The sequence below is a fragment of the Oratosquilla oratoria genome, chromosome 42 (genome assembly GCF_046742065.1).
Source record: "Oratosquilla oratoria isolate Oo_2021 chromosome 42, ASM4674206v1, whole genome shotgun sequence".
Lineage (NCBI taxonomy): Eukaryota > Metazoa > Arthropoda > Malacostraca > Stomatopoda > Squillidae > Oratosquilla > Oratosquilla oratoria.
In genome coordinates this window covers 9,716,870-9,726,869 of record NC_134818.1, presented here as the reverse complement: position 1 = coordinate 9,726,869, position 10,000 = coordinate 9,716,870, and the positions used below count along the sequence as shown (strand labels likewise).

At 42.7% G+C, this 10,000-nt stretch overlaps 2 protein-coding genes across 2 annotated transcripts in view; one reads left to right on the top strand and one right to left on the bottom strand.

Annotated features, from left to right (window-relative positions):
• The first annotated feature begins 2,886 nt into the window (after positions 1-2,886).
• On the top strand, positions 2,887-9,648 carry LOC143021537 (uncharacterized). The gene is made up of 5 exons (XM_076179137.1): positions 2,887-4,525; positions 4,639-4,880; positions 5,159-5,587; positions 5,775-7,357; positions 9,531-9,648. The coding sequence occupies exons 1-5, from the start codon at positions 2,887-2,889 to the stop codon at positions 9,646-9,648; spliced, it is 4,011 nt and encodes a 1,336-aa protein (XP_076035252.1).
• Positions 8,664-10,000, bottom strand: part of LOC143021709 (alpha-(1,3)-fucosyltransferase C-like) — a 23,410-nt gene continuing 22,073 nt past the window's right edge. The window contains exon 2 of the mRNA XM_076179373.1: positions 8,664-10,000. This exon is cut by the window's right edge and continues 1,223 nt beyond it. Within this exon, the coding sequence (XP_076035488.1) occupies positions 9,980-10,000 (21 nt within the window). The 3' untranslated portion in view covers positions 8,664-9,979.

Here is a 10,000-nt window from a genome sequence, read left to right as displayed (position 1 = left end):
GATGGCTAGGCCCTCCTGAATTATTGTCGGGACTCCTTTGGAGGTCATGCCCTCCCAGGTAGAGCATCACTGGCCTATCTAGTACAAAAAACGGCAACTCGGTCATAACAATTTGGTTTTGTGGTCAGCTTTTATAAGAATTTAATGGGTGAAGGAAAATCAACAGAAGATTGATTTTGGATAGATTTTACAGCAAATTTGTCACATCAACAGAAGATTTTGGATAGATTTCTTCTATCCTTCAAATTCTGCACTGAGTCCTTTTAAGTAGGGTACTATTTACATACCTGGTACAGTGGCTATTTCCTCCATATTTTCAAAAAGATGTCATCATGATTTTCTTTCAGTCGAGGCTGAGGGGAAAGGGAGAGGTAGAGGGTGAAGATGAGTTGTCGAATGGATAGGAAGATAGGGAGGCCTTGATTGTGGCAAAGGGAGATGCTAGGGAAATGAGTGTGATGGGAGACGAGAAGAAGAATCCCATAGGGAAAGATGAGGTCCAAAGAGCAATGAAAGAGATGAACAATGGTCTCAAACTGTCCGGAAATAGATTCAATTTGGAAGTAGGTAGAAACAACTTTGCCAACCGTGTAGTTAATGAATGGAATAAACTTCCTGCACAGGTAGTGTAATGTAGTTCAGTTCGAAGCTTTAAGAACCATTTAGATAAACACCTAAGCAAGATGCTGTAATTATTATAATTTATTTTGTATTATTTGTTTTTGTTTTGTTATCATTTGTCTGTCTGATTTTCATTTATTATTAGTTATATGTTAATTTATTATTATTTACTATTTACCTGTTTGTTTATTATTTAACTATACCTATGCATTTATTTATGTATTTTATTTGTTATATACATTATTATAGTTTTTATTTATTATTTTATTATTATGATTTTTTTTCGCATCCGACCTAGATATGGACAAAAAGGTCTCCTGTCGGCATGCTCCGCCTTTGTAATCCTTTGTAAGCCTTTGTTGGTAAGGCAGTTCTCAAGTGGAGAGTGGTCATAGTGCAATGGGTGGTGAGATTGTTTAATGTGTCCCTAAGAAATAAAGGGCTTCAGGAGAGCATGTATAGTTCCACTATACAGGGAGAAATATGGCGCATATGAACAAAGTAGTTTTCTGGGGAACCGGTCTGTTATGCTTACTCATTAAGATGTGTAGGAGGGTGTACATTGAGAGAATTAGGAAGGGAACAGAGGGAGGAGCAGTGTGAGTTTAGGAAAGGAAGAGATTGCACGGATCAAACGATCGTGGAAAGGATGAATAGAATGAGGAAAGTGGTTGTAAGGCAGAGAGCGAGGGTGAAAAGAGAGATGGCAGATAGGGTTGATAAAAATGCTGAGATGGTTTAGGCATATAGATCGAATAGGTGAAAAAAACGCAATATAGCAATAAAAAATTAATTATTAATTTTGTAAATTATAATGTATCAATGTAATATGCCATTTTGTGAGCGGAAATAAAAAACAAAAAAGTTGCTAAAACAGATTTCGTAAGTAACGAAGTCGCGCCGGACTAATGGTACGCCATGTTTGTTATGATAGATGGCGACGTTGAAGAAATGAAAGGATGATAAATTCATCTAACCTAAACTAACCTAACCCAACATAACCTAACCTAACCTAACCTAACCTAAACTAACCTGTGTTTGATAAATCATTACCTGCAAATTAAATGTCATCCAGATCGTCCTCGTTGTCGTCGTCGTGAGACGTTGGCGAGCTTTTCAACTCGTTCATTAGCATATCTGTTTGTAGCAAGGTATTTTTTATTTTCATTTCCGCCCAGAAAATCGCATATTATGTTCATGTATTATAATTTACAAAATTAATATTTAATTCCCTAACACTATATCGTGCCCAGGGCCATAACTGAACAAATACCGGAACCTTTTGGTATATTCAATATACCAAAAGGTTCCGGTATTTGTTCAGTTATGAAACTCAAACGGATATACAATATAATATTGTATATCCGTTTGAGTTTCATTTGCCATCGTGTGAAAAGTGACCAGAGGTAAATACAATTCGGTAAATACATTTTCTCTTTTGGTTTAGGGGCTATGTGTGGGTCTCAAATTAAAATTAAACTCGTACTTATCTTTAACTTAGAAAATATATCTAAAATCAACATTGTCATAGGTGATAGTGTAGAAAAATAAGTTGAACCTACATAACAGTAAGAACTTAACATAACATAACTTAGAAAATATATCTAAAATCAACATTGTCATAGGTGATAGTGTAGAAAAATAAGTTGAACCTACATAACAGTAAGAATTTCTCGCAAGCAAACATATTCTAAAGTTACTCATGTGTACAAATAGAAAATTATTTTTTGTTCGAAGAAAACACATCTCCGTTTAAGTAGGTTTGTGGGTGACTATAGAAAATTAAAATAATCATCGTTACTATCAACATTATATTTTTTGTTTCACCCACAGGTCTGCGCCAGTCCCCACGTGGGTCTCTCCAAGCAAGCTCCCATGCAGGCACCCTCCCTTCCCACTCCAAACAACTCCCGACAGATTCGATGAAGAAGTGGGGGCCTTACGACCGGGATAGTAGCCATTAGTGCATTTATATTGTTAGAACGCCCATACGGTTGTGGTTCATCGCCGAGATTTGTGGTAAGCTATTTAATTGTTGCCTTTGTTCATGCTCTTGCGATACCAGCTAACAGTTGCATTACCATACGTGTGGCCAATCCCTATTATACGTATTTCATTAATTCAATTGGCTGCCAACTAGCTAATAAGCAACATTTTGTTATTCCTTGTCTTCCAACATCTTAGTTCAACATGTTCACCTTGGAGAACTTCGTATAGACGCCTTCAACCGAAGAGGTAAGGAAGCTTAACAAACCAGAGTTAGAGATGATAGCACATCATTATCAAATAAGCGAGTGCTCTGGTTTAAATAAGAACCCCTTGAAAGACAAAATTCTTGAGTACTTGGAGGAAAATAAACTCATCCTCGCCTCACGGGAAGATGTTGGGGGTGCTAGCCCCGTAAATGATTTAGCTTTACAGGTTGAACTTAAGAAGTTGGAACTAGAAATAGAGAGACTCAAGTCTCAAAGTCATGGTATAGAAAAAACACCTAATATTCCGAAATTTAACGAGGACGAACCAGACAAGTTCTTTTCTATTTTCGAGAAGTTAGCACGTATGTACCAATGGCCATTCAGCCAGTGGACGCAGATGGTGTATGGTGCCCTCTCGGGAAAAGCTCTCGACACATTTATTGCACTTTCCGAGAGTCAGAGTAGTGATTATTATGTACTTAAATATAATATTCTACAAGCATACCAGCTTGTTCCTGAAGCCTACCGGCAACAATTCAGGAAATGTAGGAAATCCAACCAGGAGACCTACGTGGAGTACTTCCAACGAAAGCTCCGCTTGTTCACCCGGTGGGTGGAGAGCGAGGAGGCTCACGTAGACCTGGAGAAACTCAAAGGGTTAATATTGATGGAGGATATTAGAAATAATATCCCTCCAGATGTACGAGCCAACTTGGATCAGCGAGGTATTCGTACCTTGGCAGAGGCTGGCCCAGCGGCCGACTATTACCATTTAACTAATCCTAGAATGCATTCCAGGTCTCACCCTACCTTGCCCCAAAGCTTCCCCCCCACTAGGGACTCCAAGCCAATCGGACCTCCACAGCCTCCTCGACCGCCGGCCCACTCATCATCTGCTTCATCTACCTCAGGTAAGCCCATTGATAGTGAGACCAGGGAATCTACCCTTACTGGAGGCAGGAGCTATTGCAAATATTGCAAAAGGCCAGGACATCATGTTGATGAATGTTTCAAACTACAACAAAGAAAGGCTCCTCTCCAAGGGTCCCCCTCTCTCTCGATCAATGTGGCCGAGCAATCGGAAAGTTTTTTGGAGCCCTGTCTCACTGCTGTTACCCCATCAGTTGTCCCAGATAATCCTTCCCCACCTATGTTATCAACATTTGAACCATTCTGTTCTTCTTGTTCAGTGGCCCTTGATCAAGATAGCCCACCGACATCTATCAAGCTTCTGAGAGACACAGGCTCAGCCTTATCAAGAATTACAAAAGATGTGGCTGCTTTGATAGATGCATGTTATACTGGGAATTGGGTCCTTGTGAACGGTTTAACAGGCGGGTCACGTATCCCTATATGCCAAGTATACTTACGATCAGATGTTAGGACAGGTTATGCCCAGGTAGGAGTAGTCGACAAGTTACCTGTAGAAGGAGTTTCACTCCTGATAGGAAATGACCTCGCCGGGGGCACGATGTTACCTGATGCCATAGTCTCCTCGTGTCCCTCTGACGAGAATAATACTTCCCAACTAGAGGCAGACATTCCGGGCATATTCCCTGCATGTGCTGTTACTCGTAGCATGAGCCGCAGGGTGGAGGCAGAGATTAGCGAGCATAAAGAGGATGCTCATGTTGGTGTAATTACCCCCCAACCTAATGAGAACATAGAGGATGTTCCTACTCAGCCTGACCTTGCTGATTTAAATCTAGGTGAATTTTTTAAACTTCTCCTCCACCCGGTGACCTTCATAATAGGTTTGATAGCGAAAACGACACTGAGGGAGACAATGTTACCACCCTGGATAGTTTCGGTTCCTCCCCAGTCATTAGGAGTAAGCTCATTCATCTCCAAAAAGAGGACCCTGAACTAGCCAGTTGTTTCCGTAGAGCTATTAGTGAAGAGGAAGCCAAGTCTGAATCTAACTACTATTACCTTAGCTCAGACATATTGATGCGAAAGTTCCGTCCTACTGATTCCCCTGCAAATTACCCTTGGTCTGTCCGTCACCAAACAATGGTCCCAAACCCATTACGGAAGGAGATCCTGGGTATTGCTCATGATGGGGTAGGAGGACATTTGGGAGTTAGGAAGACTAGTGCAAAAATTCTAACTCATTTCTATTGGCCTAAAATGAAGATATATTAGTTCCTACATTAGTACATGTCACCGTTGTCAGGTAGCGGGGAAACCGCACCCCAGCGTTAAACCGTTCTCTCTACAACCTATCCCTATCATTGAGGAACCCTTTGGCAGAATTATCATAGATTGCGTTGGTCCTCTGCCAAAGACCCCCCCGAGGTAATCAGTTTCTCTTTACTATGATAGACTGTGCCACCCGTTAGCCAGAAGCCATTCCCTTGCGCCGCATCACAGCCAAGAATGTGGTGAGAGCCCTTGTTCACTTCTTTACACAAGTAGGCCTTCCCACAGTAGTGCAGTCGGACCAAGGATCCAATTTTACTTCCCGATTGTTTAATCTGGTAATGCAGAGTTTGGGTGTCCGGCAGTCTAGGTCTTCAGCCTATCATCCCCAATCCCAGGGGGTGGTGGAGCGATTCCATCAGACATTCAAACGCATGTTGCGCACTTATTACTTGGAGTTTGAGAAGGATTGGGACGAGGGACTCCACCTGCTCCTATTCACGGTTAGGGACTCTGTTCAAGAATCCTTAGGATTCTCCCCATTTCAACTAATTTATGGTCATGAGGTGCGAGGACCTCTCAAAGCCCTCAAAGAAAGTTGGTTGCTGGAAAATAGTGTCACACCCTTGGTATCATATGTAGTTAAGTTTAGAGAAAAAAATAAAAGCTGCTGTGAGGCTGGCTCATGCCCATTTAAAATCTGCTCAAATAAAAACGAAGCAACAATTTGACAAAAAACATAAGGTAGAGCATAGGGAATTTAGGGTAGGTGATAAGGTGTTAGCGTTCTTGCCCGTGCAAACACACCCATTCCAGGCAAAATATGATGGACCTTTCCAAATTGTAGACAGGGTAGAGGACGCCAATTACGTTGAATATACACCAGGCAGGCGTAAGAAAAAAGGTCTGGTGCATGTCAATCTACTGAAACCCTACAGAGTGAGAAAGAGTAAGGAAAGGGAGGAAAATGTTGAACCTTCCTTGCCCGCTTGTGTTGTAGTGCCTACATGTGATAATGATCAGAAAGACAACATCCCTGAACTCCAGAGTGGCTTGTATGCCAAAGTGGACAATTCCAAAATACTCTATGATCCCAGTACAAAGTTAGGCCATCTCTCTAATGACCAAGCGAGTGATATTTCTTCTCTTTTGACAGACTATAGTAATATATTTAGTGACCATCCTCACCCCTGTTCAGCTGTAGAGCACGACATCGAAACCAACGGAGCTCGGCCCATCCACCAACGTCCTTACCGCCTGAACGCATTCAAGAAGGAGTATGTCCGTGAGGAGGTGCAACGCCTTCAGGAGGTTGGTATCGTGGAGCCCAGTAGCAGTCCTTGGGGCTCTCCCGTGGTCTTGGTGCCAAAGCCCGATGGCTCTATGCGACTGTGTATCGACTACAGAAAGGTCAACGCAGTCACTGAGCCGGATAGCTACCCCTTACCACGCATTGATGACGTCAGTGACGAGGTTGGTCGAGCACAGTGGGTGACGAAACTGGACCTACTACAGGGCTATTACCAAGTCCGCCTATCAGAGCGGTCGAGGGCCATCTCCGCGTTCATCACTCCCGAGGGGCTGTATCAGTTTACCGTCCTCCCCTTCGGCTTGCGGAATGCACCTGCAACCTTCCAACGCCTCATGAACATCGTAACGGCGGGGCTGGTGGGTGTCCGCTGCTACCTGGATGACCTCGTCGTCTTCAGCGACTCCTGGGGAGAACACGTGGACCGCCTAAGAGCCCTCTTTGCTGTTCTGGCAGCACACAGTTTGACAGTGAACCTCGCCAAGAGTGAATTCGGCCATGCCCGCATCACATTCCTGGGGCATGTCGTCGGGAAAGGGGAGGTCCAACCGATTGCAGCCAAGATTACAGCCATTCTGCAGTATCCTGCCCCAAGCGACAAAAAGGGAGTGATGAGACTGTTGGGAATGGCGGGTTACTATCGTCGCTTCTGTCCCAACTTCTCCTCCGTGGTGGCTCCTCTCACCGACCTCCTGAGTGCTAAGACCTCCTTCAAGTGGACCCAGGCTTGCCAGGACTCCTTCGAGAGCGTGAAGGCTCTGCTGGCAAATGCTCCTGTCCTACGTGCCCCTGATCTCCAGAGGCCGTTCACCATCCACGTCGACGCCAGCGAAGTTGGTGCCGGTGCCGTGCTTCTACAAGAGGGTGAGGAGGATCGTGTGTTACATCCTGTGTGTTACTTCTCAAAGAAGTTCCTCAAGGCGCAGAGGAACTATGCCACCATCGAGAAGGAGGCGTTAGCTTTGATTATGGCACTGGAAGCGTTTAGAGTATACGTAGGAAGCACAGTTCACCCTGTGCAAGTGTTTACAGACCATAATCCCCTGACATTTGTGGAACGAATGAAAAACACTAATCAACGCCTTCTACGGTGGGCATTAGCCTTACAGCCATTCAATTTACAGATCGCGCACATTAGTGGAAAAAATAATGTGCTGGCTGATGCCCTATCCCGAACTACCCATGTGCAAACTTAAAATGTTAGTGTGATTGACCTTGGTTAAGTGATTCTTTGCTTACAAACCCTTGTAAGCGTATTCTTTTGGGGGAGGGGTGTTGCGTGGCCGCAAGTCTGTGTTCCTTGTAATAGATGTACTTTTCATGTTACCACCTGTTCTACGGGTAGTTGTAGCCACGCCCTAATTTTTTCGTCTTCCTGAATTACCGATCGTATGAAATACAATATTCTATGTTCCGTGTGTATTATTCCTTTGTTATCCTTTTATTTTAGTTAGCTAGGATATTGTTCATATTGTATGTTGTACCTTATTATATTAATGATCTCTGTATGTGTATTATGTTATTCCACTCACCCTGCCTGTAATAAAATAAATGATAACGGTTTGTGAGTTGGCAACTGCGGCCCCCCATGGTTACCGCAGTCACGAGGGAAACTCATTCTTACTCTCTCTCTCTCTGATTTCTGAACCCGTATAGAGCGGACACTTCCCGCTCCTCTATAATCCCTAGGTTAAGGCTAGGTGGACCCTAGTGGTAACAAGTGGTCCGGGTAGGCATAAAATAAGTGTGTGTGTAGTGCTAAGTGAATATGTAAATAATTTATGTTAGAACACCATAGTTTTGCCTTAACCTTGCCCCTTTGAGTTATCCACCGGTCACCTAAAACTATTGACATACGTGTTTGAAGGTACTGCACAGATTTATATTTGATATGCAGTATATTGTTACCCTGCCATTTAGGCTCAATATGGTTCGTCAATGATTGGAGGTAGGATTGTTCCTCCAATTAAGATTGGGCATTAATGGGGGGTGTAATCTCTGGGCGTCCCGGCCTCCTCCTCCTTCGAGGGTGGTGTGTGAGTGGAGGAACGCACTCCCTGGTGTATCCCCCAATTGATGATGACAAGAATTATACCATCGTTACCATCACTATTATGAGTATTATAACAACTTGGTTATCATAACCATTACATCGTATTTACTGTAACAATTACACCAATATCATGATGATCATCAAAATAATCAAAATCATCACCATAAGAATTATCGTCTTAAAAATCATCATCATCATTGTCACGAGTCACCTATGGGTCAGGCTAGTCGCGGCACGAAAGATTAAATAAATACAAATAAAAGAAAGGCAGTGCGCAGTTCGGAGGAATGGCAAAGAATTCAGGCAGGGTAATTAAACTCTTCGTTAGAATTACATATTATGACACTGACAAAACAACACACAACATAAATGATTATATAATAATAATAACATAACAATGCTTATGGCAATAAAAATATTCAAATTATTTACCAGGTAATTGTATGATCAGTTGGCGAAGCTAAGTTTTGTTTATGGCGTAGACAAGTCTTAACTGTCACAGGGTGGTTTGAGGTGAACGATAATTTCTGGTAGGGGCAGCTTCGAGTAGTGGTGGTTTGAGGGAAACGATAACTTCTGGAAAGGGCAGATTCTAGTCGCTTCTTCTGGTAGGAGAAGCTTCTGGTAGTCAGGAACAATTTGAGGTTCAGTGATGTTTCTTATAAACAACAGAAGAGCAGCGTCGCTTGTAGTCCAGCAGCAATCTGGATCGTGTCCGATGAATTCGGACAACGAAGGTTGAGGCCTTAGTTTAGAGACGGTCCGTAGTTTTGGTCCAAAGGACTTGTTTAGCGGAGTTGTTGTAAATCGACGATTTGAAGATAATTCTGTGTAGATTCATATGGACCCTGGGCTTCAGCTTCTTCTCCTTCTGCTATGACTTCTGTAGACTTCTACCGAATTCTGACATCTGTGTTCTCTTAACATCTGCGATCTCTCTCGGTCGTCCAAGGCCCCGCCCTTATATACTAAACGAAAGGGAGCCGACGTTTCAAACATAGCCAAACGAACCCAGACTAGGCACTTTGAAGACCCTCAGCCAATGGGAAAGTAGAGCGAGGTTTTCCCGCCCAAATCAGGAACGTTTCTGCTTCGTTTTACCTGCGATTACACGTACAGGGCGCGCTCCAAAAGATTTATTGTGTACTTAAGAACAAGTATATCTATTCACATATATGTTTTACATTTTAATAACCTATATTCACGCAAGATGTGCCTTAAAATTACAAACAAGAGGCTTTATTCATACATGGCGTGATACAGCACAACCACAGGATTCTCCAGATGAAACCTTGATGGGTTATTTCTCGGGTTTCTTCTGGACTTGATACACAGCGTTAACACACACACACTGTTATGACCACAAATCTATGATTATTGTAAAATAACAAGAAGAACTCCTGCATCTTCTTTACAATTTTCTTTACAATTGTGAATCCGCTTTCGCCAGTGCTCTACTCCAACCGAAGACTAATGAATTTAATCTTTGGTGTGTTCTGACCTATTGAAGTTCGGAGATTTACGAAGTGAAAGTGATTTACGAAAGTGATTTACGAAAGTGATTTACGAAAGTGATTTACGAAAGTGATTTACGAAAGTGAAGTGATTTACGAAGTGAATCGACAAGCTGTGGGAGGAGATTCAATAGACAATTGGATCTTATTTATGGGAAGGGTCATG